The sequence below is a fragment of the Macaca thibetana genome, chromosome 11, assembly GCF_024542745.1.
Source record: "Macaca thibetana thibetana isolate TM-01 chromosome 11, ASM2454274v1, whole genome shotgun sequence".
Lineage (NCBI taxonomy): Eukaryota > Metazoa > Chordata > Mammalia > Primates > Cercopithecidae > Macaca > Macaca thibetana.
The window spans coordinates 35,299,383-35,325,236 of NC_065588.1; the positions used below are offsets into that span (position 1 = coordinate 35,299,383).

The 25,854-nt window shown below is 36.7% G+C and overlaps 1 protein-coding gene across 11 annotated transcripts in view; it reads right to left on the bottom strand.

Moving 5' to 3' along the window:
• Window positions 1-492: 492 nt before the first annotated feature.
• Window positions 493-25,854, bottom strand: part of KIF21A (kinesin family member 21A) — a 163,472-nt gene continuing 138,110 nt past the window's right edge. For all 11 annotated transcript variants that reach the window (XM_050750118.1, XM_050750123.1, XM_050750117.1 and 8 more), the window contains 7 exons: window positions 24,995-25,131; window positions 23,183-23,363; window positions 21,213-21,377; window positions 18,044-18,161; window positions 9,586-9,756; window positions 8,109-8,308; window positions 493-1,785 (listed from right to left, as the gene is read on the bottom strand). In XM_050750118.1, the coding sequence (XP_050606075.1) occupies window positions 1,692-1,785; window positions 8,109-8,308; window positions 9,586-9,756; window positions 18,044-18,161; window positions 21,213-21,377; window positions 23,183-23,363; window positions 24,995-25,131 (1,066 nt within the window). In that variant the 3' untranslated portion in view covers window positions 493-1,691. The remainder of the gene's footprint in view (window positions 1,786-8,108; window positions 8,309-9,585; window positions 9,757-18,043; window positions 18,162-21,212; window positions 21,378-23,182; window positions 23,364-24,994; window positions 25,132-25,854) is intronic.

A 25,854-nucleotide genomic window follows, 5' to 3' on the forward strand; every position in this document is an offset into this window, starting at 1 on the left:
TACATAAAATACGATAGAGAAATATACTTACAGTTTAATATGTATGTAGAAAGTGAATGCTTATGTTTAGGACCCAGGTCAAAAATTACAACATTGCTAGGACCCCAGAAGCACTCTCCCTACCCTCCCAACTCACTTGCTGTGACACCTGCTAGTCACCAGCCACCCCTTCTCTTCTCTAGAAAACAAGGTTACCACTATCTTAATGTTTACAGGATTTTTTTTGTTTTGTTTTATCATGCATGTTCAAATTCCTAAATTACATAGTTGAACTTAATTGCTTTAAATAGTGAGGTTCCACGGTTCATCAAGATTAGGTTACTGTTTAAAATTCTCAAGAATATTTCACATCTAGTAAGCAAAGAAAGGAATGCATACGGATTGCCAGATAACCAAAAACATGCCTTTTCTTCTATCACACAAAGATAAAACAAAGTTTTACAAAGACTGGCCATTCTCTTGAAATTTGGAAAAAGAACAATACAGTAAAAATAATTTCATAGCAACATGTTTATTTAAGCCGTAGCTAAGTTTTCATTTACAAGCAAATATTTTCAGGGGAAAAAAATCATGTAAGACAATATTTTCAAATGTTATACCATCCACATAAAAATTAAACTTGCAGAATTTACAAATTAATATTCTAGGCAGACAGAAATATTATACATCCTTTTGCAAAATCCAATCAACAGCTTTTAAAAATTCATACAGGCACAACACAAGATAGTCTCTCTATACAATCTACCTATTTACATAGCTTTTCCCACCACAGATGATAGTAGTTCTCACCATAGCTACCAAGGTTTGCAAACATAGTGTATTTAAAATATATTTAGCAGCATATAAAAAAATTAGATAAAAGGGAAGGAAATACTACTATTAAATAAAAACAAAATTAAATGGTGATAATAGAAACAACTCCATAGGAAAATAGATCAAAATATATTTCTGTTAGGACATCAACGTTTCCCATCACAGAATATATGCACAGCACTGAAAAAAAAAAAAAAAAAAACCAACAATTTAACAGCATTTTAGTCCTGAGCACAGAATATAGTAGAGCTGCAAAACTTTGGTCAATACAAGTAAATGCCAACATTTAACACAAACTGTTTACCCTTCTTTATTAGTAGATTAAGATCAATTCCACCTTATGAAAATTCATCAATAATATTCGCATATCTTATTTTTGTCCATTACATTAAAAGACCTTTGAAATTTGGGAACTCTCTACAGACTGATAAAAATACCTGACAAGTAAACCACAATTTGACTAACATTTTCAATATGTTTAAATACATAAATCACTTGAATAAACTATATGAATGAGTTAACAGTGGGTTGCATTGTATGCCAGGTGTGTTTTCTGACTGTCACAAAAGCAGATGTCTTGTAATTCAAATAATTTGAAGGTGTGTTTTATAGATAGGCACAAAAATTCAGCTACAATAAAAGTGCGAATAAAGCAATATATCAATTGTAGGATATATATCTATTGGTTGATCTTAAAACTAAGCACACAAGATAGCACACAATTTTATTAGAATATAATTTATAGTCAGCAGTTGAATTCAGATATATTTTCCAGTTAATCCCATTCATACGCTTTGCCTAATAAGTGCAGGAAATTTTCCATAAAGAATACAGAGTATTATCACAGCATTCAGTTTACAACTTATCTTCACTCATGTTTAATTACTGGCAGTATCTTCCCCCAGATCTCCTGTGTCAGAGATCTGACCATCTTGCAAATTGCGAGCCTTCCAAATTCTCACAGTTCGATCACTACAAAAAAATAAATAACATGGATATATGAACAAATGCAGAAAGATAAAGAAATAGCTCTTATAATTACTTATCATGGAAATATTTTCTACATAGGTCTTCAAGAAATGCAAGTACAAATATGCATTGTCTCATTTATATAGCAAATAATGATAACAGCTTATATTATCAAGGACTTACTATGAACCAGGCATTGTTACCAGGTGCCCTTTACCTATGTTAACATACATTTAATTCCCTTTAATTACCATTAGCAATAGCTACTGCTATAATCCCCTTTTTATTGAAGAGCTAATTGAGGCCCAGAACACAAGTAAGTGACACAGCTGAGATGTGAATCCAGGCAGTCTGGCTCCAGAGCCTTATCTCTTTAACACTGGATCTGCACTCATTATTTCAAAGAACAGCATGTGATCTGACATAGTGTCAGAAGTCTTCAGGCAAAACAGCCTGCAGGTCACAGTGAGGCTTCTAGGCAGGGAGAAAGCAGGGGCAGGATTTCTAGGGAGTTAGTGAATATGGCAAAGTCACGAAGAAATATCTTTAGGTAAACTCAGCAAACAAGCCTACAGAAAAAGCAACAGGCTATTGAGAAGTGAACTAATACTCCACCTGGCACAGAATGTAGAAGATTAAATGGAATTCTGATGCCCTGTAAATATACACAGTTATTATTAATTGAAATTTAAATTTTTTATAAAAAGTATTTCTGAGAAAACATGTTTCTGTTGCCCTCACAGGTGAATACTGTCATTAGACAATCACATTTCTTAACATATCTCTCATGGCTTACAGAAATGTTTCTTTTTCCAATTTCCTGATTAACCCAAAGTAAAAATAATAATAATAAGAGTTTCAATGGAATTTAATAGTTTAAATGCACTTCAGAGATTATGTATTCCATCCCAAGGGAAAAAGGTTTAGTGGAGTGCCAATGTAACACAGCAAAGGTTTTCTAGAACCCGGGCTTTCTATATTTTAATCAGTTATCTTCTCACCATCCCACACAGCACACATACATTGATAACAGCAATGGAATATTTTCATTTATCCACCCATTCAAGCATTGCATTTATTCATTTAACCATTTACTCAACAAATGTTTACTGAGAACCTGCTACATTCCAAGTATGCTTGGGATATTCTTTCCTTCCTTCCTTCCTTCCTTCCTTCCTTCCTTCCTTCCTTCCTTCCTTCCTTCCTTCCTTCCTTCCTTCCTTCCTTCCTTCCTTCCTTCCTTCCTTCCTTCCTTCCTTCCTTCCTTCCTTCCTTCCTTCCTTCCTTCCTTCCTTCCTTCCTTCCTTCCTTCCTTTCTCTCTCTCTCTTTCTTTCTTTCTTTTTCTTGACAAAATCTCACTCTGTTGCCAGGTTGGAATGCAGTGGCACGATCTCAGCTCCTCTGCGCAACCTCCGCCCCCTGGGTTCAAGCGATTCTCCTGCCTCAGCCTCCTGAGCAGCTGGGACTATAGGCATATGCCACTATGCCTAGCTAATTTTTTTGCATTTTTAGTACAGACGGGGTTTCACCATGTTGGCCAGTCTTGATCTCTTGACCTCATGATCCACCTGCCTCAGCCTCCCAAAAGTGCTGGGATTACAGGCATGAGCAACTGCACCCACCCTGGGATATGACTTTTTTTTTTTTTAAAGCATTCTAAGTGCTTGGGATGTGCCTTTTTTTTTTTTTTTTTTTTAAACAGAGTCTTGTTCTGTCACCTAGGCTGGAGTGCAGTGACTCGATCTCTGCTCACTGCAAGCTCTGCCTCCCGGGTTCACACCATTCTCCAGCCTCAGCCTCTCGAGTAACTGGGACTACAGGTGCCTGCCACCACGCCCAGCTAATTTTTTTGTATTTTTAGCAGAGACGTGTTAGCCAGGATGGTCTCGATCTCCTGACCTCGTGATCCGCCCGCCTCGCCCTCCCAAAGTGCTGGGATTAGAGGCGTGAACCACTGCGCCTTGCCAGGATATGCTGCTTTAAAAAAACAAAAATAAAATTTAAAAGCTCAAACCTTTTGCCTTTGTAGATCATGTATTCTAGCAAAAGGAGACAGACAATAAACCATAATAAATGATTAAACTATAGAGTATATTAGAAGGTGATTAGTGCCACAGGGGTAAAAAAAAAGGAGAGAACAGCCAAGGGGACCAGGAGTGCTAGGCGATAGGAGAGATTACAATTTTAAATAAAATGGCCAGGATACTTTTACTGAGGAAGAAAGACTTGCAGGGTCAGGACATTTGAGAGAAAAACATTCCAGGCCAAAAGAGCAGCTGGGGCAAATGCCCTCAGGCAGGAGTGGCTTTGGAATGTTCAAGGACCAGCAAAGAGGTTATTGGGGTTGCAAGAAAAGGATAAGCCAGAGGGTACCAGATGATATGGCAAGGGTGAAAACAGATGTTCAGAGGGCAAGATCAAGTATGGACTCAACTCTAAGTGAAATGGAGGACGACTGTAGGGTTTTGAATAGAGAAGGAATATGATCTAACTTATGCTTTTAAAGGATCATTCTAGATTTTGTGTTGAGTGTAGACTACATATGAGCAAAGGACTTCATTTAGAAGGCTATTATAGTAATCCAAGAGCTGATGGTGATTAAGTCTGGTGAAGAAGTAGAGGATGTGGTAAGAAGTGGTTAGATTCTAGACATAATTTAAAGGTAGAACTAACAGGACTTGGTGATGGATTAGATACGAAGTACAAAAGAAGGGGAGGAATGAAAGGTTCTGTCCTGAGCACAGAAATGTCAGGGAAGCCATCAACTGTGATGGAGAAGGTTGTAGAATGAGTAGGTTTCTTGAAAAGGTTAGGAGTTCAATTTTGGATATGTTAAGTTTGAGATGATTAAATTTCCACTACTAGCCATGGTTAACCCCCCTATTGTAAACAAAGAGAAAACTTGACAAAATTTATGGAGCAGCTGTTTTCAGACATTGGGCAACAGGCAATGCGAGGCTGTGATCCTGGAGAAAAGGGAAACAAAGAAGATACTGTGTGATAGCCCCGGCTGTCTGCCTGGAAGCATTTTGCATACCACAGCAAAGGGAGAGGAAACCCAAGCAGAGAATCACAGGAGCACTTAGTTGAAGAGACAGAAAACAAAATCCAGGAAGTAGAGAAGAGGAGAGATCTATGCAGAGAAAGAACTCTACAAATCTACATGGGGTCTCCTAAAGTCTTTGACTGAATGTTAAGTTGCACATGAGTAGAGTGCAACGATAAGGTCAGACAACAAACAGCTACCAGGGAGCTATATATTGAAAACCTCCCAGAGTTCATAGAGGGCTATGAGATGTTCAATTTCTGACCAGGTATAGTAGAGAGATACCACTGAACACCTGGTACCTTCAGTAGAATTGCAGGAAGAGTTAAACTTTCATAGGACAGCCAACTAACCCCAGAGTAATGGCTACTCTAGACCTACCTAACAAAGGTTAAAAACAAGTGTTAAAAACTTAAAACTGAACCACAAGTAATCCAATTGCCTGATAAACAAAGCCTGATACTCCTTAAAGGAATACAAAGTATGACAAAATTGAGATACTCAAAATATTACAATGTCTAACATTTAATAAAATATTACTTGACATGAAAAGCAGCAGAAGACAATGACACCAATAATTAAGAGAAAAATCAATGATATCAGATCCATAAATGACAGGTATGATGAAATTATCTATGTAAGTTATAAAGTGCCTCAGTTTTCCTACTTGTAAAATAGAGATTATAATAATAATACTTAACTTCTAGAGTTATTCTAAGGACTAAATGAGTTAATGTCTGCAAAGCACTTAGAACAATGCCTCGCACATAGTAAGCACTATATAAATATTTGTTAAATAACAAATAAGTAGAACTAATTTTTTAAAAGTCCTTCTGATTTTCTTGGTTATTTTCCCGTGATTTTGAAAACATGTAGTAGACATATTTGCATGTGATATACACTGAGTAAGCTGAGAAAAAGTTTAGCTCTTCATCTGTACAGCAAAAGAAACTATCAATAGAGTAAACAGAGAACTTACAGAATGGGAGACAATATTTGCAAACTATGAATCTGACAAAGATCTAATATCCAGCATCTTAAGAACTTAAACAAATTTACAAGGAAAAAAACAATCAACCCATTTAAAAGTGGGAAAGGGACATGAACAGACCCTTTTCTAAGGAATACATAGATGCTGCTAACTAGAATATGAAAAAAAGCTCAACATTATTAGAGAAATGCAAATCAAAACCACAATGATACACCATCTCACACCAGTCAAAAATGCTACTATTAAAAAGTCAAAAATAACAGATGTCGACAAGGTTGTGGAAAAAGGGAACACTTATATACTGGTTAGTGGGCGTATAAATCAGTTCAACCATTGTGGAAAGCAGTGTGGCAATTCCTGAAAGAGCTAAAAACAGAACTACAACTTGACTCAGCAATCTCATTACTGGGTGTATACCAGAGAAATATAAATCATTCTACCATAAAGATACATGTACACAAATGTTCATAACAGCACTATTCACAATAGCAAAGACATGGAATCAACCTAAACGCCCATCAATGACAGATTGGATAAAGAAAATGTGGTACATATATACCATGGAATACTATGCAGCCATAAAAATAAATGAGATCACATATTTTGTGGGTACATGGATGGAGCTGGAGACCATTATCCTTAGCAAACAAATGAAGAAACAGAGAACCAAATATCACATGTTCTCTCTTATAAAGGGAAGCTAAATGATGAGAACTCATAGACACAAAAAAGGCAACAACAGACACTGGGGCCTACTTGAGGGTGGAGGGTGGCAGGAGGGAGAGGAGTAGAAAAAAATAACTATTGGGTACTGGGCTTAGCACATGGGTGATGAAATAATCTGAACCACAAACACTGGTGACACAAGTTTACCCATATAAAAAAACCTGCACATGTACCCCTGAACCTAAAATAAAGTTAAAAAAAAAAAAAGTTTAGCTCTTCAAAACTGAGACCATATCCTGGAAGATAAGTAAGTATAATTATATTACATGCTGATCCCCAGGCCTCACTGATACACAATAGTAAGTTTTGTATTGGGTGTCCCACAGTCAATGTGAGATACAGCCGGTAAATTTTCAAGGACACAACAAATTTCCAAGGAAGTAAGCAAAAGTGGTGACTTTTCAGAAAGTAATGCATCTTGGAAATAGCATCGATGAAGCATCAAAGGTAAGAACTTTAGAAAAACAAAATAAATCGGCTCTGATGCACCTTCAAGATGAAAGTAAATCTAAATGAAAAGAGAAATTCAATGGAAACTGCACAAATCCAAAGAAATGACACAGAAATAAAGTCTTCAAAATAAAATCAGGGTATTCATGCATTTGGGACACCTTGAATAAAGTCAGTGCTCAAATTAAATAGATATAAATGGTACACAAACAAAATTGGGAGGTGTTTTAGATGGATATTCACAAGAAATTACATTTTATTTGAATGAGACCTATACTTCACATTATATAATACATACACTTTTCCTTTTCAAAGTACATATATGTGTACTATATATAATGTCATTTATATATATAAACTGTCATTTTACGGTCACAACATCTTTCTACCTCCTTCAAGTATCTTAAATGTCACTTTTTCCATGAGGCCTTCACTGACCACCCTATTTTGTAACCCTGCCCTAGGAAAATCCCATCCCCTTTCTCTCTTTTATTTTTCACCATTGCACTTGTCACACCATCTAACACATTCTACTTAATGTATTTTCCATTTCTTCTCATAAGAATATAGACTGGGTTTGGAATCTGTTTTGCTCACTGCTCTGTTTCCAGGAGTCTGGAACAATTCCCAGCACTTAGGAGATTCACTGTGAATGAACAAATGAGTCAATCAATCCAGTCATCCACAAGTGGGTGGAAGCAGATGTTATTACTACATACTTATACTTTAAAGGGAGGAGGAAGCAGAGAGAGTTTTTAAATAATTTGTTCCAAATATGAAGAATGGCAAATTTGTTGCCTTTCTGAAAATAAAAATCTTTAGAAATTAGTCATTATTTTCTAAAAGTCAAAACCATCAAGGAAACATGTGACAGCTCACTTCCTAAAATAAACAGAGTGCTATACAGGAGTAACGGTATTGTCATGTAACCTGGGGTGCCTAAATTCAGTGCCCACAGTGTACATCAGAAAATATAAGTAAGACATCTTAAAACAGACATTAGAATGATTATAAGGATTTTGCATATTCAATGTTTCTAGATATTTACAACATATGTATTAAATCCGAACAAAAGCAACCAATATAGAGAAAAATCATATAAGAAAACTTACTCAGCTGCAGTAAAAATGTGGGTGGAATTAACACATATGGCATTGATAGGACTATCATGACCTTTCATCTCTCCAACTGGCATAAAAGTATCCATGTTCCAGACTTTCAAAATGCCCCCTCTGCAGCCACTGAGCAAAACTGGGTGGTCTGGCACTACTCCCAGGGCACAGACCCAATCCTTATGTGCATTTGGAACTTGCTAAAAGAAAAAAAATGAAATCAGTAGCTTAAGGAGAGCTTCCAAACTGACATTTTCACATGAAAATAAACTGAAAAACATTTTATTGCAAAACTTAATATTCAGAATTGCCTGAATAAAGTTTACTTTCTATGCAATCACTCTTAGTGATTTAAAGAAATAAGTGGGTAATTTGCTTCCCAACTTGCCTCACTAATTTTCATCATTGTTATCAGCATTTAAGGGCTATAATCTACAGAATGTAAAAGATCCTGAAAGTATATAGAATTTTCGAGCATCATATCCTCTTCATGGGCAGTAAATATCTTACCTTTCTCCAAAATGTATTAAATAAAGCAAGTTTGAAAACTGCAACCTGATATGTGGATTATAAGGACTGGCTCATAATATCACTAGTTTAAACTTTCAATAGAGAATATAGAGGCCTGAAGATTTCTGCAGAAGACCAAAGGTAATCTATATATTTTATGATGAGTAAACAATAATTACAAGATTAGACTATATGACTACACTTCATGCATAAATGTATTTATATGCAAAATATAAAATTATAATCATGACTGTATGTTTATTTTTAAAAAGCTTTTTAATGTAACACTGTATATGCATCTATTGCCAAGTTTTTCCTATTAATATTTATGTTTGTTTGTTTGGTTTTCATCTACTGATTACAAGCAGGAAAGTGGAAGCAACTACTACATATACATACCCACATATACGTATATATAAGGAAAAACTTGAAATTGAAAAGAATTTAATCTGTTAACTACTTTCTTTTCCAGGGAATTAGGAAAAGACACCAATATTTGAATTTATTCAACCCAATTATCACTTTGTAGGAAATGAGAGAACCACCACCCTTAGATGCATGAAAATGCTCTTATAGATAAGGAATTATTTATATCACTCTTGACTTTAGCTAAACTTGGAACTCTTTGGAATATGTGTACGTAAAACAAAAGCAAAACAAAATGACAAACTGCAACTGCACTACTCCCAGGCTGATTTTATTTAATAAACACATGCATGGAGCAACCCTAGATCTTTCAACTCTTATCAGCATCTCTTCTCTTATCTAGCAGGTATTATTCAATGTTGAATGTTTCCCTTCTCCCAATGAAGAACTCTGGGGAGGATGAAACATTCTTTAAGAAAAAGGCCTGATTAATATTATCCATAAATGATAAAAATCAACATAGAACCTCTTCAAGTTCTTCTACAGGCTACAGGATCATGTTGAAATGCCCACTCTAAACCATGAAAAGGTTCTGCATTACCTGAAGAAGGTCTTTTTGAGTTAAGTCCCATTTCTTGATTCCATTATCTCTAGACCCGCTAAATAGGTTATCCCCTTGAATGGTTAGTGCTTCTATGCCATCATAATGAGGGGGTTCAAAATTGTGGGTGGGACTCACAGTACCAAGAGCTCCTTCTGTAACATCAAACATCTAGAAAGGTAGAAACAAAGCAGTTATCCTATTTAACTTGCAAACAAACGCAAATATTTGTACAGTCCTAGAAACACATACACATGTATGTTAATCAGATATGACTTGTTTTGTTACCTACTGTTTCTGGTTTGTTAAATTTTTTCTTTTTACTTATTTTATTTATTATTTTGAGATGAGGTCTCACTATGTTTCCCAGGCTGGAGTATAGTGCTTATTCACAGGTGCAATCATACTGCACAGCTGCTTTAACTTCAGGCTCAAGTGATCCTCTTACCTCAACCTCCCAAGTAGCTGGGATTACAGGCATGCATCATGGCCCCAGATCTTAATTATTGTTTTGTTTTGTTATTTGTTGTTATGGAAGTTTTATTAAGTTAATTAAGTTAACCTGACAGGAATGACAACTGAGGATAAACCTGTGCCCTTTTTTTAACACTACTTTCGCTTGCATGTTACATGCTTTGTGTCTGTAGGCTTTTAAGAAAGGAAACCAGGGAGGGCACCCAAGAGGGCTGAATAGGAACAGCTCCAGCCTCCAGCTCCCAGTGTGAGTGACACAGAAGATGGGTGATTCCTGCATTTTCAACTGAGGTACCAGGTTCATCTCACTGGGGTGTGTCGGACAGTTGGTGCTGGTCCGTGGGTGCAGCCCGACCAGCGAGAGCTGAAGCAGGGTGAGGCATCGCCTCACCTGGGAAGCACAAGGGGGAAGGGAATTTCTTTTCCTAGCCAAACGAAATTGAGACACACAACACCTGGAAAATCGGGTAACTCCCACCCTAATACTGTGCTTTACCAAGGGTCTTAGCAAATGGCACACCAGGAGATTATATCCCACACCTGGCCCAGAGGGTTCCACGCCCACGGAGCCTCCCTCATTGCTTGCACAGCAGTCTGAGATCTAACTGCAAGGTGGCAGCCAGGCTGGGGGAGGGGCGCTCGCCATTGCTGAGGCTTAAGTAGGTAAACAAAGCCACCTGGAAGCTCGAATTGGGTGGAGCCCACCACAGCTCAAGGAGGCTGGCCTGCCTCTGTAGTCTCCTCCACTGGGGACAGGGCATAGCTAAACAAAAAGCAGCAGAAACCTCAGCAGAAGTAAATACCCCTGTCCGACAGCTTTGAAGAGAGCAGTGGATCTCCCAGCATGGAGGTTGAGATCTGAGAACAGACAGACTGCCTGCTCAAGTGGGTCCCTGACCCCTGAGTAGCCTAACTGAGAGACATCCCCCACTAGGAGCAGATCAACACCTCACATCTCACACGGCAGGGTACACCCCTGAGACGAAGCTTCCAGAGAAAGAATCAGACAGCAACATTCACTATTCAGCAATATTCTATCTTCTGCAGCCTCCGCTGCTGATACCCACGCAAACAGGGTCTGGAGTGGACCTCAAGCAAACTCCAACAGACCTCCAGCTGAGGGTCCTGACTGTTAGAAGGAAAACTGAAAAATAGAAAGGACATCCACACGAAAACCCCATCAGTACGTCACCATCATCAAAAACCAAAGGCAGATAAAGCCACAAAGATGGGGAAAAAGCAGTGTAGAAAAGATGGAAATTCAAAAAATAAGAGCGCATCTACTTCTCCAAAGGAACGCAGCTCATCACCAGCAATGGAACAAAGCGGGAGAGTGAATGACTTTGACGAGTTGAGAGAAGAAGGCTTCAGTTGATCAAACTTCTCAGAGCTAAAGGAGGAACTACGTAACCAGTGCAAAGAAACTAAAAACCTTGAAAAAAGAACGGATGAATGAATAACTGGATAATCAATATAGAGAAGACCTTAAAAGAACTGATAGAGATGAAAACCATAACATGAGAATTACGTGACAAATGGACAAGCTTCAATAACCGACTCAATCAACTGGAAGAAAGAGTATCAGCGACTGAAGATCAAATGAATGAAATGAAGCGAGAAGAGAAGACTAAAGAAAAAAGAGGAAAAAGAAATGAACAAAGCCTCCAAGAAATATAGGATTATGTGAAAAGACCAAATCTACATCTGATTGGTGTGCCTGAAAGTGATGGGGAAAATGAAACCAAGTGGGAAAACACTCTGCAGGATATCATCCAGCAGAACTTCCTCAACCTAGTAAGGCAGGCCAACATTCAAATTCAGGAAATACAGAGAATGCCACAAAGATACTCCTCGAGGAGAGCAACTCCAAGACACACAATTGTCAGATTCACCAAAGTTGAAATGAAGGAAAAAATCTTAAGGGCAGCCAGAGAGAAAGGTCGGGTTACCCACAAGGGGAAACCTATCAGACTAACAGCAGATCTCTCAGCAGAAACTCTACAAGCCAGAAGAGAGTGGGGGCCAAGATTCAACATTCTTAAAGAAAAGAATTTTCAACCCAGAATTTCATATCCAGCCAAACTAAGTTTCACAACTGAAGGAGAAATAAAATCCTTTACAGATAAGCAAATGCTTAGAGATTTTGTCACCACCAGGCCTGCCCTACAAGAGACCCTGAAGGAAGCACTAAACACAGAAAGGAACAACAGGTACCAGCCATTGCAAAAACATGTCAAAATGTAAAGTCCATTGATGCTAGGAAGAAACTGCATCAACTAGCGAGCAAAATAACCAGCGAACATCATAACGACAGGATCAAGTTCACATATAACAATATTAACCTTAAATGTGAATGGACTAAATGATCCAAATAAAAGACACAGACTGGCAAACTGGATAAAGAGTCAAGACCCATCAGTTGGCTGTATTCAGGAGACCCATCTCACATGCAGGGACACACATAGACTCAAAATAAAGGGATGGAGGAAGATCTACCAAGCAAATGGAAAACAAAAAAAAGCAGGGGTTGCAATCCTAGTCTCTGATAAAACAGACTTTAAACCATCAAAGATCAAAAGAGACAAAGAAGGCCATCACATAATGGTAAAGGGATCAATTCATCAGGAAGAGCTAACTATCCTAAATATATATGCACCCAATACAGGAGCACCCAGATTCATAAAGCAAGTCCGTAGAGACTTACAAAGAGACTTAGACTCCCATACAATAATAATGGGAGACTTTAACTTCCCACTGTCAACATTAGACAGATCAATGAGACAGAAAGTTAACAAGGATATCCAGGAATTGAACTCATCTCTGCAGCAAGCAGACCTAATAGACATCTATAGAACTCTCCAACCCAAAGCAACAGAATATACATTCTTCTCAGCACCACATCGCACTTATTCCAAAATTGACCACATAGTTGGAAGTAAAGCACTCCTCAGCAAATGTAAAAGAACAGAAATTATAACAAACTGTCTCTCAGACCACAGTGCAATCAAACTAGAACTCAGGATTAAGAAACTCAATCAAAACCGCTCAACTACATGGAAACTGAACAACCTGCTCCTGAATAACTACTGGGTACATAACAAAATGAAGGCAGAAATAAAGATGTTCTTTGTAACCAATGAGAACAAAGATACAACATACCAGAATCTCTGGGACACATTTAAAGTAGTGAGTAGAGGGAAATTTATAGCACTAAATGCCCACAAGAGAAAGCAGGAAAGATCTAAAATTGACATCCTAACATCACAATTAAAAGAACTAGAGAAGCAAGAGCAAACCCATTCAAAAGCTAGCAGAAGGCAAGAAATAACTAAGATCAGAGCAAAACTGAAGGAGATAGAGACACAAACAACCCTCCAAAAAATCAATGAATCCAGGAGCTGGTTTTTTGAAAAGATCAACAAAATTGATAGACCGCTAGCAAGACTAATAAAGAAGAAAAGAGAGAAGAATCAAATAGACGCAATAAAAAATGATAAAGGGGATATCACCACCGACCCCACAGATATACAAACTGCCATCAGAGAATACTATAAACACCTCTACGCAAATAAACTAGAAAACCTAGAAGAAATGGATAATTTCCAGGACACTTACACTCTCCCAAGACTAAACCAGGAAGAAGTTGAATCCCTGAATGGACGAATAGCAGGCTCTGAAATTGAGGCAATAATTAATAGCCTACTAACCAAAAGAAGTCCAAGACCAGAAGGATTCACAACCGAATTCTACCAGAGGTACAAGGAGGAGTTGGTACCATTCCTTCTGAAACTATTCCAATCAATAAAAAAAGAGGGAATCCTCCCTAACTCATTTTATGAGGCCAACATCACCTGATACCAAAGCTTGACAGAGATACAACAAAAAAAGAGAATTTTAGACCAATATCCCTGATGAACATCGATGCAAAAATCCTCAATAAAATACTGGCAAACCGAATCCAGCAGCACATCAAAAAGCTTATCCACCATAATCAAGTGGGCTTCATCCCTGGGATGCAAGGCTGGTTCAACATAAGCAAATCAATAAACATAATCCAACATATAAACAGAACCAAAGACAAAAACCACAGGATTATCTCAATATATGCAGAAAAGGCCTTTGACAAAATTCAACAGCCCTTCATGCTAAAAACGCTCAATAAATTCGGTATTGATGGAACGTATCTCAAAATAATAAGAGCTATTTATGACAAACTCATACCCAATATCATACTGAATGGGCAAAAACTGGAAAAATTCCCTTTGAAAACTGGCACAAGACAGGGATGCCCTCTCTCACCACTCCTATTAAACATAGTGTTGGAAGTTCTGGCTAGGGCAATCAGGCAAGAGAAAGAAATAAAGGGTACTCAGATAGGAAAAGAAGAAGTCAAATTGTCCCTCTTTGCAGATGACATGATTGTATATTTAGAAAACCCCATTGTCTCAGCCCAAAATTTCCTTAAGCTGGTAAGAAACTTCAGCAAAGTCTCAGGATACAAAATAAATGTGCAAAAATTACAAGCATTCTTATACACCAGTAACAGACAAACAGAGAGCCAAATCATGAATGAACTCCCATTCACAATAGCTTCAAAGAGAATAAAATACCTAGGAATCCAACTTACAAGGGATGTAAAGAACCCCTTCAAGGAGAACTAAAAACCACTGCTCAGTGAAATAAAAGAGGACACAAAGAAATGGAAGAACATACCACGTTCATGGATAGGAAGAATCAATATTGTGAAAATGGCCATACTGCCCAAGGTAATTTACAGATTCAATGCCATCCCCATTAAGCTTCCAATGACTTTCTTCACAGATTTGGAAAAAACTGCTTTAAAGTTCATAAGGAACCAAAAAAGACCCTGCATTGCCAAGGCAATCCTAAGCCAAAAGAACAAAGCTGGAGGCATCATGCTAACTGACTTCAAACTACACTACAAGGCTACAGTAACCAAAACAGCATGGTACTGGTACCAAAACAGAGATATAGACCAATGGAACAGAACAGAGCCCTCAGAAATAATACCACACATCTACAGCCATCTGATCTTTGATAAATCTGACAAAAACAAGAAATTGGGAAAGGATTCCCTATTTAATAAATGGTGCTGGGAAAAGTGGCTAACCGTAAGTAGAAAGCTGAAACTGGATCCTTTCCTTACTCCTTATATGAAAATTAATTCAAGATGGATTAGAGACTTAAATGTTAGACCTAAAACCATAAAACCCCTAGAAGAAAACCTAGGTAATACCATTCAGGACATAGGCATGGGCAAGGACTTCATGTCTAAAACACCAAAAGCAACAGCAACAAAAGCCAAAATTGACAAATGGGATCTAATTAAACTAAAGAGCTTCTGCACAGCAAAAGAAACTACCATCAGAGTGAACAGGCAACCTACAGAACGGGAGAAAATTTTTGCAGTCTACTCATCTGACAAAGGGCTAATATCCAGAACCTACGAAGAACTCAATCAAATTTACAAGAAAAAACCACCCCATCAAAAAGTGGGCAAAGGATATGAACAGACACTTCTCAAAAGAAGACATTCATACAGCCAACAGACACATGAAAATATGCTCATCATCACTGGCCATCAGAGAAATGCAAATCAAAACCACAATTCGATACCATCTCACACCAGTTAGAATGGCAATCATTAAAAAATCAGGAAACAACAGGTACTGGAGAGAATGTGGAGAAATAGGAACACTTTTACACTGTTGGTGGGATTGTAAACTAGTTCAACCATTGTGGAAAACAGTGTGGCGATTCCTCAAGGATCTAGAACTAGAAATACCATTTGACCCAGCCATCCCATTACTGGGGATATACCCAAAGGATTATAAGTCATGCTGCTATAAAGACACATATACACGTATATTTATTGTGGCACTATTCACAATAGCAAAGACTTGGAATCAACCCAAATGTCCATCAGTGACGGACTGGATTAAGAAAATGTGGCACATATACACCATGAAATACTATGCAGCCATAAAAAAGGATGAGTTCGTGTCCTTGTAGAGACATAGATGCAGCTGGAAACTGTCATTCTCAGCAAACTATCGCAAGAATAGAAAACCAAATACCGCATGTTCTCACTCATAGGTGGGAACTGAACAATGAGATCACCTGGACACAGGAAGGGGATCATCACACACCGGGTTCTATTGTGGGGAGCGGGTAGGGGGAGGGATAGCATTAGGAGATATACCTAATGTAAATGACGAGTTAACGGGTGCAGCACACCAACATGGCACATGTATACATATGTAACAAACCTGCATGTTGCGCACATGTACCCTAGAACATAAAGAATAATAATAATAATAAAATGCCCTTGGCGGCTTCTTGGCTTGCACCAAGTCTAATTTTAAAACAGCACAAACATGAAGAGACTGTCTTATATAATGCTCTGAAATGCCTCACACCACCATGAAGAAGTTGTTACAAATGGTACACACAGCTATAAAATACTCCACATATGCCTGCTTGGGACACATAGCTAAGAATATGACTCACTTCAGAGTACAATGGAGGGAGGCAGTTTAGTATTGTTAAACATCTGAATGGAATTTCAAATAGATCTGAGTTCAAGTCCTGGGCAAGTTGCTTAAATGCTTTGGACTTCAGTTTTCTTTTTACAAAATGGGCTCATGGATCCTACCTACCCAATAGTTGCTGGAGATGCTGATAAGCTTAAGTGATGAGATGCATGAAAAGTACTTGGCACATAGTAAATGCTCAATAAATAAAGAATGTTCTCTATGAAAAAAAAAAGAAAGGAAACCATATTTTTTTTATGTATAACTGCACAAATGATATGTTTAATAATAAAAATATTACATATAAATCCAGGTGAAATTCAATAAAAAATATGGTTATTATTTAATGACTATTAGGTAACTTTGCAGTCCCGGAGGTCATCTCCAATTCCCCAAAGCTGCTGTTCAAAACCTTTTCACCTTCCTCAGTTGCCCTCATCTCTCTTGGCCCATAATCTTGTGCCTTCCTGAAAAGGCTAGTGTAATAAAAAATAAACTTTTTAGACACTCTTTTCCATTCTAAAGGTTTCTTTTTATCTTTAAACTTCTTCTTACCCTTCCCTTCTTTATCAGAAGCTAAAGTATACTTACTTATCTTCAATGTTCACATCTATGATCTAACTCCCCCTGCCACCTTCATCAATTGCCACCACTTCAGTTTTCTCCTCACTCATTCCCTCTCCACTAAGCCCAATTCCTAAGTACATAAATATGTTCATGTCTCTAGGATATAAAATCTTCCTTTCTTAACTATTCTATTTTGAAGTCATTAACCCATTTCTCATATCTTAATCAAAGTTTCTAGAATGAGTACTTACATTCTTCCTACCTCTCTTTCTTACCTTCTTCCTATTGGTTCTCACAGATATTCCCCAAGGCTGAGTTCCCAGTCAACTTCTCTCCACCTTGGCCACATCATCAACTCTTGACTCCTCGAACATCTGGTTCTCTTTGAATGGCTCCCAAACCTACATCTCTAGTCACAACTTAAACTCTAGACTTGAATTTCTAATGGCCTTCTAGCCATGTGAATTTCCTTTATTAGTATTTCATTTAGCATTTAAATTTAACATTTTTAGAATCAAACTATGCATCTTTCCTTACCTTACCTGCTAATTTCAAAAAATTCTGAAGATCGTAATATTTTCAAGATAAAACATCTTGACAATAAGACTCATGTATGAGTTGGAAGACTGAGCTAAAAGAGCTTTAAAATTGTTTCCAACCTTTCTTCTATGAAAAATGAGAACGCATGATTGAATAATAAGATGATAAAACCACTAACTATGACTGAGGAAAAGATTAAAAAGAAAAAGCAAAGACTAGAAAGGAAAAAAGAAAATTAAGAGAAAGAGGACCTAGATGAATCTGAATACTTCAAAATTATCACTTAATAGACAAATATAATTCAGAAAGTCTCTTATACATACTTTGATGTAATGATCCTTGGAGCCAGTGATGATTAGATCTTGTCCATTGGAAATCTGATCCACAGTAAGGCACATAACAGGGCCTAGGTGTCCTGTTAACTTTCCTGTAGACTGAAACCTTTAAAAATAAAGAAAAATGGTCTTATTTAAAAATATTTCTTATGGGACTAAGCCTCAACATAGACAATCTACATTCTTTCATAAAATAGTTCACTTTTTTTTCTTTTTATATGTTTAGAGATGGGGCCTTGGGCTGGGTGCGGTGGCTTATGCCTGTAATCCCAGCACTTTGGGAGGCCAAGGCGGGCAGACCACCTGAGGCCAGGAGTTTGAGACCAGCCTGGCCAACATGGTGAAACCCTGTCTCTACTAAAAATACAAAAATTAGCTGATGTGGTGGCGGGTGCCTGTAATCCCAACTACTTAGGAGGCTGAGGCAGGAGAATCGCTTGAACCTGGGAGGGGGAGGTTGCAGTGAGCTGAGATCGCGCCACTGCACTCCAGCCTGGGTGACAGAGCAAGAATCCATCTCAAGAAAAAAAAAAAGATCGGGTTCCGTTATGTTGCCAGGCTGAAGTGCGGTGGCTATTCACAGGCATGATCATGGCGCACTGCAGTCTCAATCTCCTGGCCTCAAGCAATTCTCCTCCCACCTCAGCTTCCCCAGTAGCTGGGACTTAGAGGTGTGCATCACCAGCTTTTTTTTTCTTTCTTTCTTTCTTTTTTTTGTTTATTGTACTTTCAGTTCTAGGGTACATGTGCACAATGTGCACGTTTGTTACATATGTATACATGTGTCATGTTGGTGTGCTGCATCCATTAACTTGACATTTACATTAGGTGTATCTCCTAATGCTATCCCTCCCCCTACCCCCTACCCCTCAACAGGCCCCGGTGTGTGATATTCCCCTTCCTGTGTCCAAGTGTTCTCATTGTTCAGTTCCCACTTATGAGTGAGAACATGTGGTGTTTGGTTTTCTGTCCTTGCAATAGTTTGTTGACAATGATGGTTTCCAGCTGCATCCATGTCCCTACAAAGGACATGAATCCATCCTCTTTTATGGCTGCATGGTATTCCATAGTGTATATGTGCCACATTTTCTTAATCCAGTCTATCACTGATGGACATTTGGGTTGATTCCAAGTCTTTGCTATTGTGAATAGTGCTGCAATAAACATACAGCATCACCAGCTTTTTTTATTTTAGCTCCACATCTACGAAACTCTGTTCAAATTAGTCAAAACTAATATAATCTATGATGCAAATGGGAGAGTCATAAATAAGTTATTCTAAAGCTGACTAATGTCATTTAGGCAAGCAAAAAAGCAGCAGAAGTCTAAAAAATGATTAATTTTAACTCCAACCTAAATCCACCTAAACATTAATCTGCTAAATGTCTGAATAGGACTGATTAGGTCCAATTTGAATTTCAAATAAAATGATAATGTCACTGATGTAATTACAAAATCAGTAACAATACTGAGAAAGTAAAATTATTTTATTACACACACATTTTCACAAATACACGTAAGTGCATGTACATCGTATATGCACATATATACATACATATATCTATATACACACATATATGTGTGGATGTGTACATCAGAAAATAAGTGGTCAAAATAATTTCATCAATTATTATAAAGATATGAAAATGACCAGCTATGTGGCTGGTAGAAAACTGGGTAATGTCAGTTGTCAGAGGGTAAGAATGAACCTTTGTTTCACAGTCCTACCTCAAATCAAGCTGCTGGAATAAAGACATGTATCTAGCTTTTAAGATATTACAGTTTCTTGAAAAATATTCTTTTAGTTCCTTTGTTAAGATCTACATTTAATTAGTAATATCTTACTGAAATCAACCAGCAAATTAAAAAGTGCAAAGATTTTGAAAAGCTGGTATCTTTTCTGCCTTGTGTCATAATTTTGACTATTTCTTCTATGGTGCTCTTACTATGAGTCAAATTCAGTATCTTCAAGAATAAGCCAAGTCCTCACCTCTTTTCTTATTTTCTTAAAAAAGTACTGTTTTCAATTTTCTACATTTTATTTATAATATAGTATTTAGGACCATGGTTTTTCTCTTATCTATCTATAAATTATGTTTATCATACTTTGTCAGTCATACTGTAACATGCCTTAAATGTTATAAATTATAACACTAGTTTTTCTCAAAGTTTTTCAAAAAAACATCCATTTGATTTACCATTGGCAAATCCCTTCTGGATGAGAGGCACCCCATGTTACCTGAATCGGAAATGTTACTAAGAATCCTGTAATAGCCTGTTTAATGGCCTTTGTCCTCCATTATAAGATGAGCTCTAAGAAGGTAGATCAAGGCTGGGCACAGTGGCTCCTGCCTGTAATCCCAGCACTTTGGGAGGCTTAGGTGTCAGAAACATTTGAGCCCGGGAGTTCACAACCCGCCACATTTGTCTTGCTCTATCTTTACTGTCAGTACTCACCACACTGTTGGTGCAATGCCTGACATATTTGGGTTGATTAAGTATTTGTTAACTAATAAGTGAATGTTCCCTTGCTGCCAAAATTTTAAGAACTAGAAAACAAGCTAACATAAATACTCAAGTAAAGGAAAAAAACTCACATTTCATAGGAAATAAAAATCAAATGAAAGATGTAATGCCTTAAATTTTAATTTATCATTTTTTTCTTTTTAACTATTTTATCTTCTTAATACTTCATAGTTTACATATATTTTATTTTATATTCACAAAAATTCTGTGAGGACTTTATGCTCAAGTTGTTAATTTAATTTTATCAATGAAAACATTTAAGATATATGATATTTAAGTGATGTTGCAAAAATAACTCTATCAAGAGTACTGGTGAAACTAGGATGAGAATCTTGGCCTCCTTCTAGTATACAACATGACTTGTAGGCAAATATTAAGAAATTGTAATGTTTTAATTTTATTTTTCCCCCATACTTATTTTCCAAGCAATGGAGATTAAAAAAAGAGAAAATTGTCAGTTTGTTAATAAGGACACAAGAGACATTTAGAGGTATATGCTGAAAAAAAAAAGCCTATGATTTTACATTGACTTCTGGGGTCATAAAAATTGGACTTCACATGCACTAATGTTATTAATATCTGAAGTTGTATTTGCCATAGGCAAGAGGTATGTTTTCTTAAAAATATCTACCTTTTAAGATCCCACATCCTGACAGCATTTCCAGAAGCAGCATAGAGGAAGGTGCCAGTTGGGTTTAGGGCAATTTGATTGATCTGGTTCTCTCCAGAAGGAATAGCTACTGTTCGACTGGTACTTGCAGAACAAGCATCTCCAAGAGTAACTTGACCTGAAGACCTTAAGAGATACAAACAAAGCAAAAAAGTCACATTCCTGGACTTGGGTTTGGCTTAGAATTCCTTGAATTCCCGGGAAACTGGCTGTAGGCAACAAGAACAGTGTCCTTTTGTCACTGTACGCATAGTACCTAGCACAGCACCTAACACAGAGTTGGCACATATAAATAAATATTTGGTAAGTGAAGAGATGAATGAATAAAATAAGATTACATGATTTAAAATTCTTACTTGGTATACTAGTAATTCCAGGCCCTAAGTTAGGAGGCACTAAAACATCTTTCAGAAAAGATAAAAAAAATAAAAATCAACAAATGGCTGGGTGTAGTGGCTCACGCCTGTAATCTCAGCACTTGGAGGCCAAGGCAGGTGGATCACCTGAGGTCAGGAGTTTGAGACCAGCCTGGCCAACCTGATGAAACCCCGTCTATACTAAAAATACAAAAAATTAGCTGGGGGTGGTGGTGCATGCCTGTAGTCCCAGCTACTCGGGAGGCTGAGGCAGGAGAATCACTTGAACCTGGGAGGTGGGAGTGGCAGTGAGCCAAGAATGCACCACTGCACTCCACCTTGGATGACAGAGCAAGACTCCGTCTCAAAAACAAAACAAAACAAAAAATCAACAAATGATACGTTGCCACAAAAGTAATTTATTTTCCTACAGCTTCCAGAAGCACCACCCCCCTCCACCTGAGGGCCAGGCTTACCAATACTCTTTTGTGTATAAGAATTGCCTTTCTGGATTAAAGACAATGGAGACCTTTTGAATTATTTGCAGTTTTCATTTACTTTAACTGAATCACAGATGGAGTATCTAAAGCCTTAAATATAGCGTATGCCTGTTTCTTCCGATAAATTCTAGGTGAAATTTCTTCTAAATTTTGAAACATTTTTTTAGCTAACTTCTAGAATATTAAGCCATAATCAATCTTTTCAAATTTGACTTTAGTGAGTCAATTGAATTGGTAAATTTCTACCATAAGATATGTTATATCTTAATATACGATATAATAGTAATATTTTTCTACAAGATTTTCAAGACTTGTATTCAGTACAAAGAATAATGTTCTCAAATTACAAAACAGCACTATAAATAGTCTCTACTATCTCTACAAATTAGTAAAAATTAACCTTTCTTATGCTCTCTTCTCTCATTTAAATGATTACCGAGTTTACATCAATTTTGATTATTAAAATAATTCATCAATATCACAGCAAAAAGAATCACTTATTCTACACTTCTAAAGACAAATACGATAATGAGCACAGAAAAAACAAATTCGTCCTCCAATTATCCAACATCACCTAGAGTTATGAAATTTGCACTCACACCAAAGCAGTCTCAGTCCTTAAAAAACACTCTCAGCTTTTCAATCTCTGTTAATTAAAGGTTATAAGTACTTCTTCACTACCTACCATGGTGATTTCAGCCATTTCCCAAGGAATGGTAGTTATTTGAGGCAAGTAATATAAAACATTGAACTCTATCAAATAAGAAATAGTATTAAAATGTAATACCTTATATTTGGGAGGGAGAAAACATGAAATGTATACTTAGTCACCGATCAAATATGGCTTATCCCTTTCTGTTTAATACCAGGCTCTTATACTTCATTTGTCAAATTTTTCCCCCTCTTATTTTATCTGTGCTTTTCATTGTGAACACTTTTAATATCCTCTAGGAAGTGAACAGGTATACAAAAATTAAAATGCATTTATAGTCCTCTCTTTTCTTATATTTTGTAAAAAAAAAAAAAAGAAGAAGAGATATTCCTCCTTTATGCTATTTGTCTTCAAGTTACTTACGTCAGTGTCCGAATGCACTTTGCTGAATCTCTGATATCCCACACCTTAATATAAGATGTTGAAACAGTGAAGACCAAACTGGTATAATTACAGTATTTTACAGATACAACATTGTTGGGATGACCCCCTAGTGACATTATTTCCTGCCCAGTCACCAGATTCCATACTTTGCAAGTACGATCTAAAACAAACAAATAATAATAAAAAAACACTGTTAATATGAACTACTTTAGGTTCTATTAATAATAAAAATTATTTAAACAATTTCTCTTCTATGGGAAGGAAACGAAAATAGTAATTAACATACAACAAGAATCCTAACGTCATCCTTGACCCTCTGCAACAGGCTCAAAGACAAGGTATGTATAAAGGATCAGATAAAAGTCTAGGATGTCTGGTGTATGTATCATGTGGTATTGAAAAAATATTTATGAAAAATTCTGAAATGGTCATAACAAAAGAGTCTTGCTTCAAATTGCCCCTGAATTTAGAGTGGCAGTCTCAGATCAGCCTCTTCAAAACATTCTCCTCTGATCATATACCCACCTCCTCACAACATTCTACACTAGTAAATATACACACATTTTTCCCCCCAAGGGTCAATGACTATATAAATTTTATGTTTGACCCAAAAACATAATCACAAAACTATTCTTGTTCTTTTTCTGATATGTTGAATATCTAGTTATACTGGAGAGATACATTTAATTTGAATCATTAGAAAAATACAGTATTTTCAAAGAACTTTTTTTTTTTAATTAGGGAATTTCTTTTACCTTAAATTCATAAGTTCTAGCTGGGATCTTATACTTCCCTCATAGACAATGAGAAATAAATATTTGTTGATTAAAGTGAATCTTGGACTATCCCTAAATGCTAAAAACTTTGATGAGCTCCCTGAATTCCTGTATATGCTTGCTTTTCACCTTTCTAGCCTCAAAGACCAGCACTTCTCTTATACACATTCTATTTTTCAACCCAAGTAGAATTAGTTTCCAAACATGCTCCACTTTGATCTTCATGTCTCTGCTTATGTTATTCTGTAATCTTGATTATTCATTTCTGTCAATATCCAAACCATCCTATAAAGTACATCCTAAATGACTCCTTGTAAAAGCCTTCCTTGTTTCTCATAGCTGGGCATAATTTCTTCCTTTTCCAGAACCCCAAAACTCTTAGTCTAGAATTCTTCAAAGCATTTATAGCTGGTTTCCAGTTACTTGCAATTGTACCAAAGGGGTTAAGAGTGCAGGATTGGAGAAGGGTATACCGAGGTTTCTAATCCTGGTTCTTCCACTTACTAGCTAAATTTACCTGAGAAAAGTATTTATTCACTTGAAGCCTGAGTTTCTTTGTCTACAAAATGAGGATGCAATATGTATCTCATTGAGATTGTTGTGAGAATTAAGTGAGATATATTAGTATTAGCATACTGCCTAGCATAGCCCCTGATATGTAGTAAGTGTTGCAGAAATAGTGGTTGCTACGCATCTTATTCTCTTTCCCATATTGTACATTTAAATAGCCTTTTATAGATTTTTATATAACCTGCATTTCAAAATTCAGGACCCTATATGCAGTACATGCCCAAATACTGTAGAGAGATGTATTCTGTCACCAGTGTATTTACAAAACTTCAACAGAGGTTTTACTTGCTGCTCAACTATGCAATAATTTTACATGTTTTACATTCAGGAGTTGAACCAGATTATCTGATTCTTTCTGGTCTTAAATAGACAGCTTTCTAGAGCATGTTAAAAATGTAATTTTTTTAAAAGCTATTAAATATCTACATTAGATAATTACTGGCACCTTTCGATCCAGTGAAGAGGAGATCATCAGTAGAATCCACACAGAGCACAGCTTTTGTATGTCCTTCAGCTATGTGAATACACTGAAGTGGAAAAGCTCTGATTCCTTTTGAAGCTGGAAATGGGTTGATTATGCCCCTAAGGTGGGGAAAAAACAAACAAACCAAGACTCACTTAAATATCATGAGACTATATCATGAGACTAGTTTTGTTTTTTTTCACCTAACTTTAAGAAGTCTTTATAAGTAAGTAGTAATAAAATCCAGACTGCTGTCTTTTAAGCAAAAGGACAAAGTGTGAAATAGTAACAGTGATGGAGTATATCAACTAATCAGGCATCTGCTAACAGCTACATTCTGCAAAGAGCAAAAACTATAATACATCTAGATTTTCTTATTAACAATTTCATCTCTCCAAGGTTTAATGAAACCACATTTGGGAATTATTTGAGTGTACTGAATTCTGACAAATAAGGAAGAAGCAGAAATGTCAAATAACAGGAAAACATAATTCTATGTCAAGCTGGGGTGTAAAGGAACATGCTGGAGAAAGTGTAACTTATATGCCACCTAAAATACTAAGAAAGCAGATTTCAAACAAAAATCGAAGATAAGAACAATTGAATGAACAGAAATTCTAAAGGGACAATGGGTCAAAAATATCAAAAACTTAAAGAAAAAACTGACAATCTCAAAGAAAATTTTAAAAGAATGAGAACTTAACAGTGAATGGATAAAGAAAATGTGGTACATACACACAATGGAGTACTATTCAACCATAAAAAAAGAATGAGATCATATCATTTGCAACAACATAGATAGAACTGGAGACCATTATGTTAAGTAAAATAAGCCAGGCACA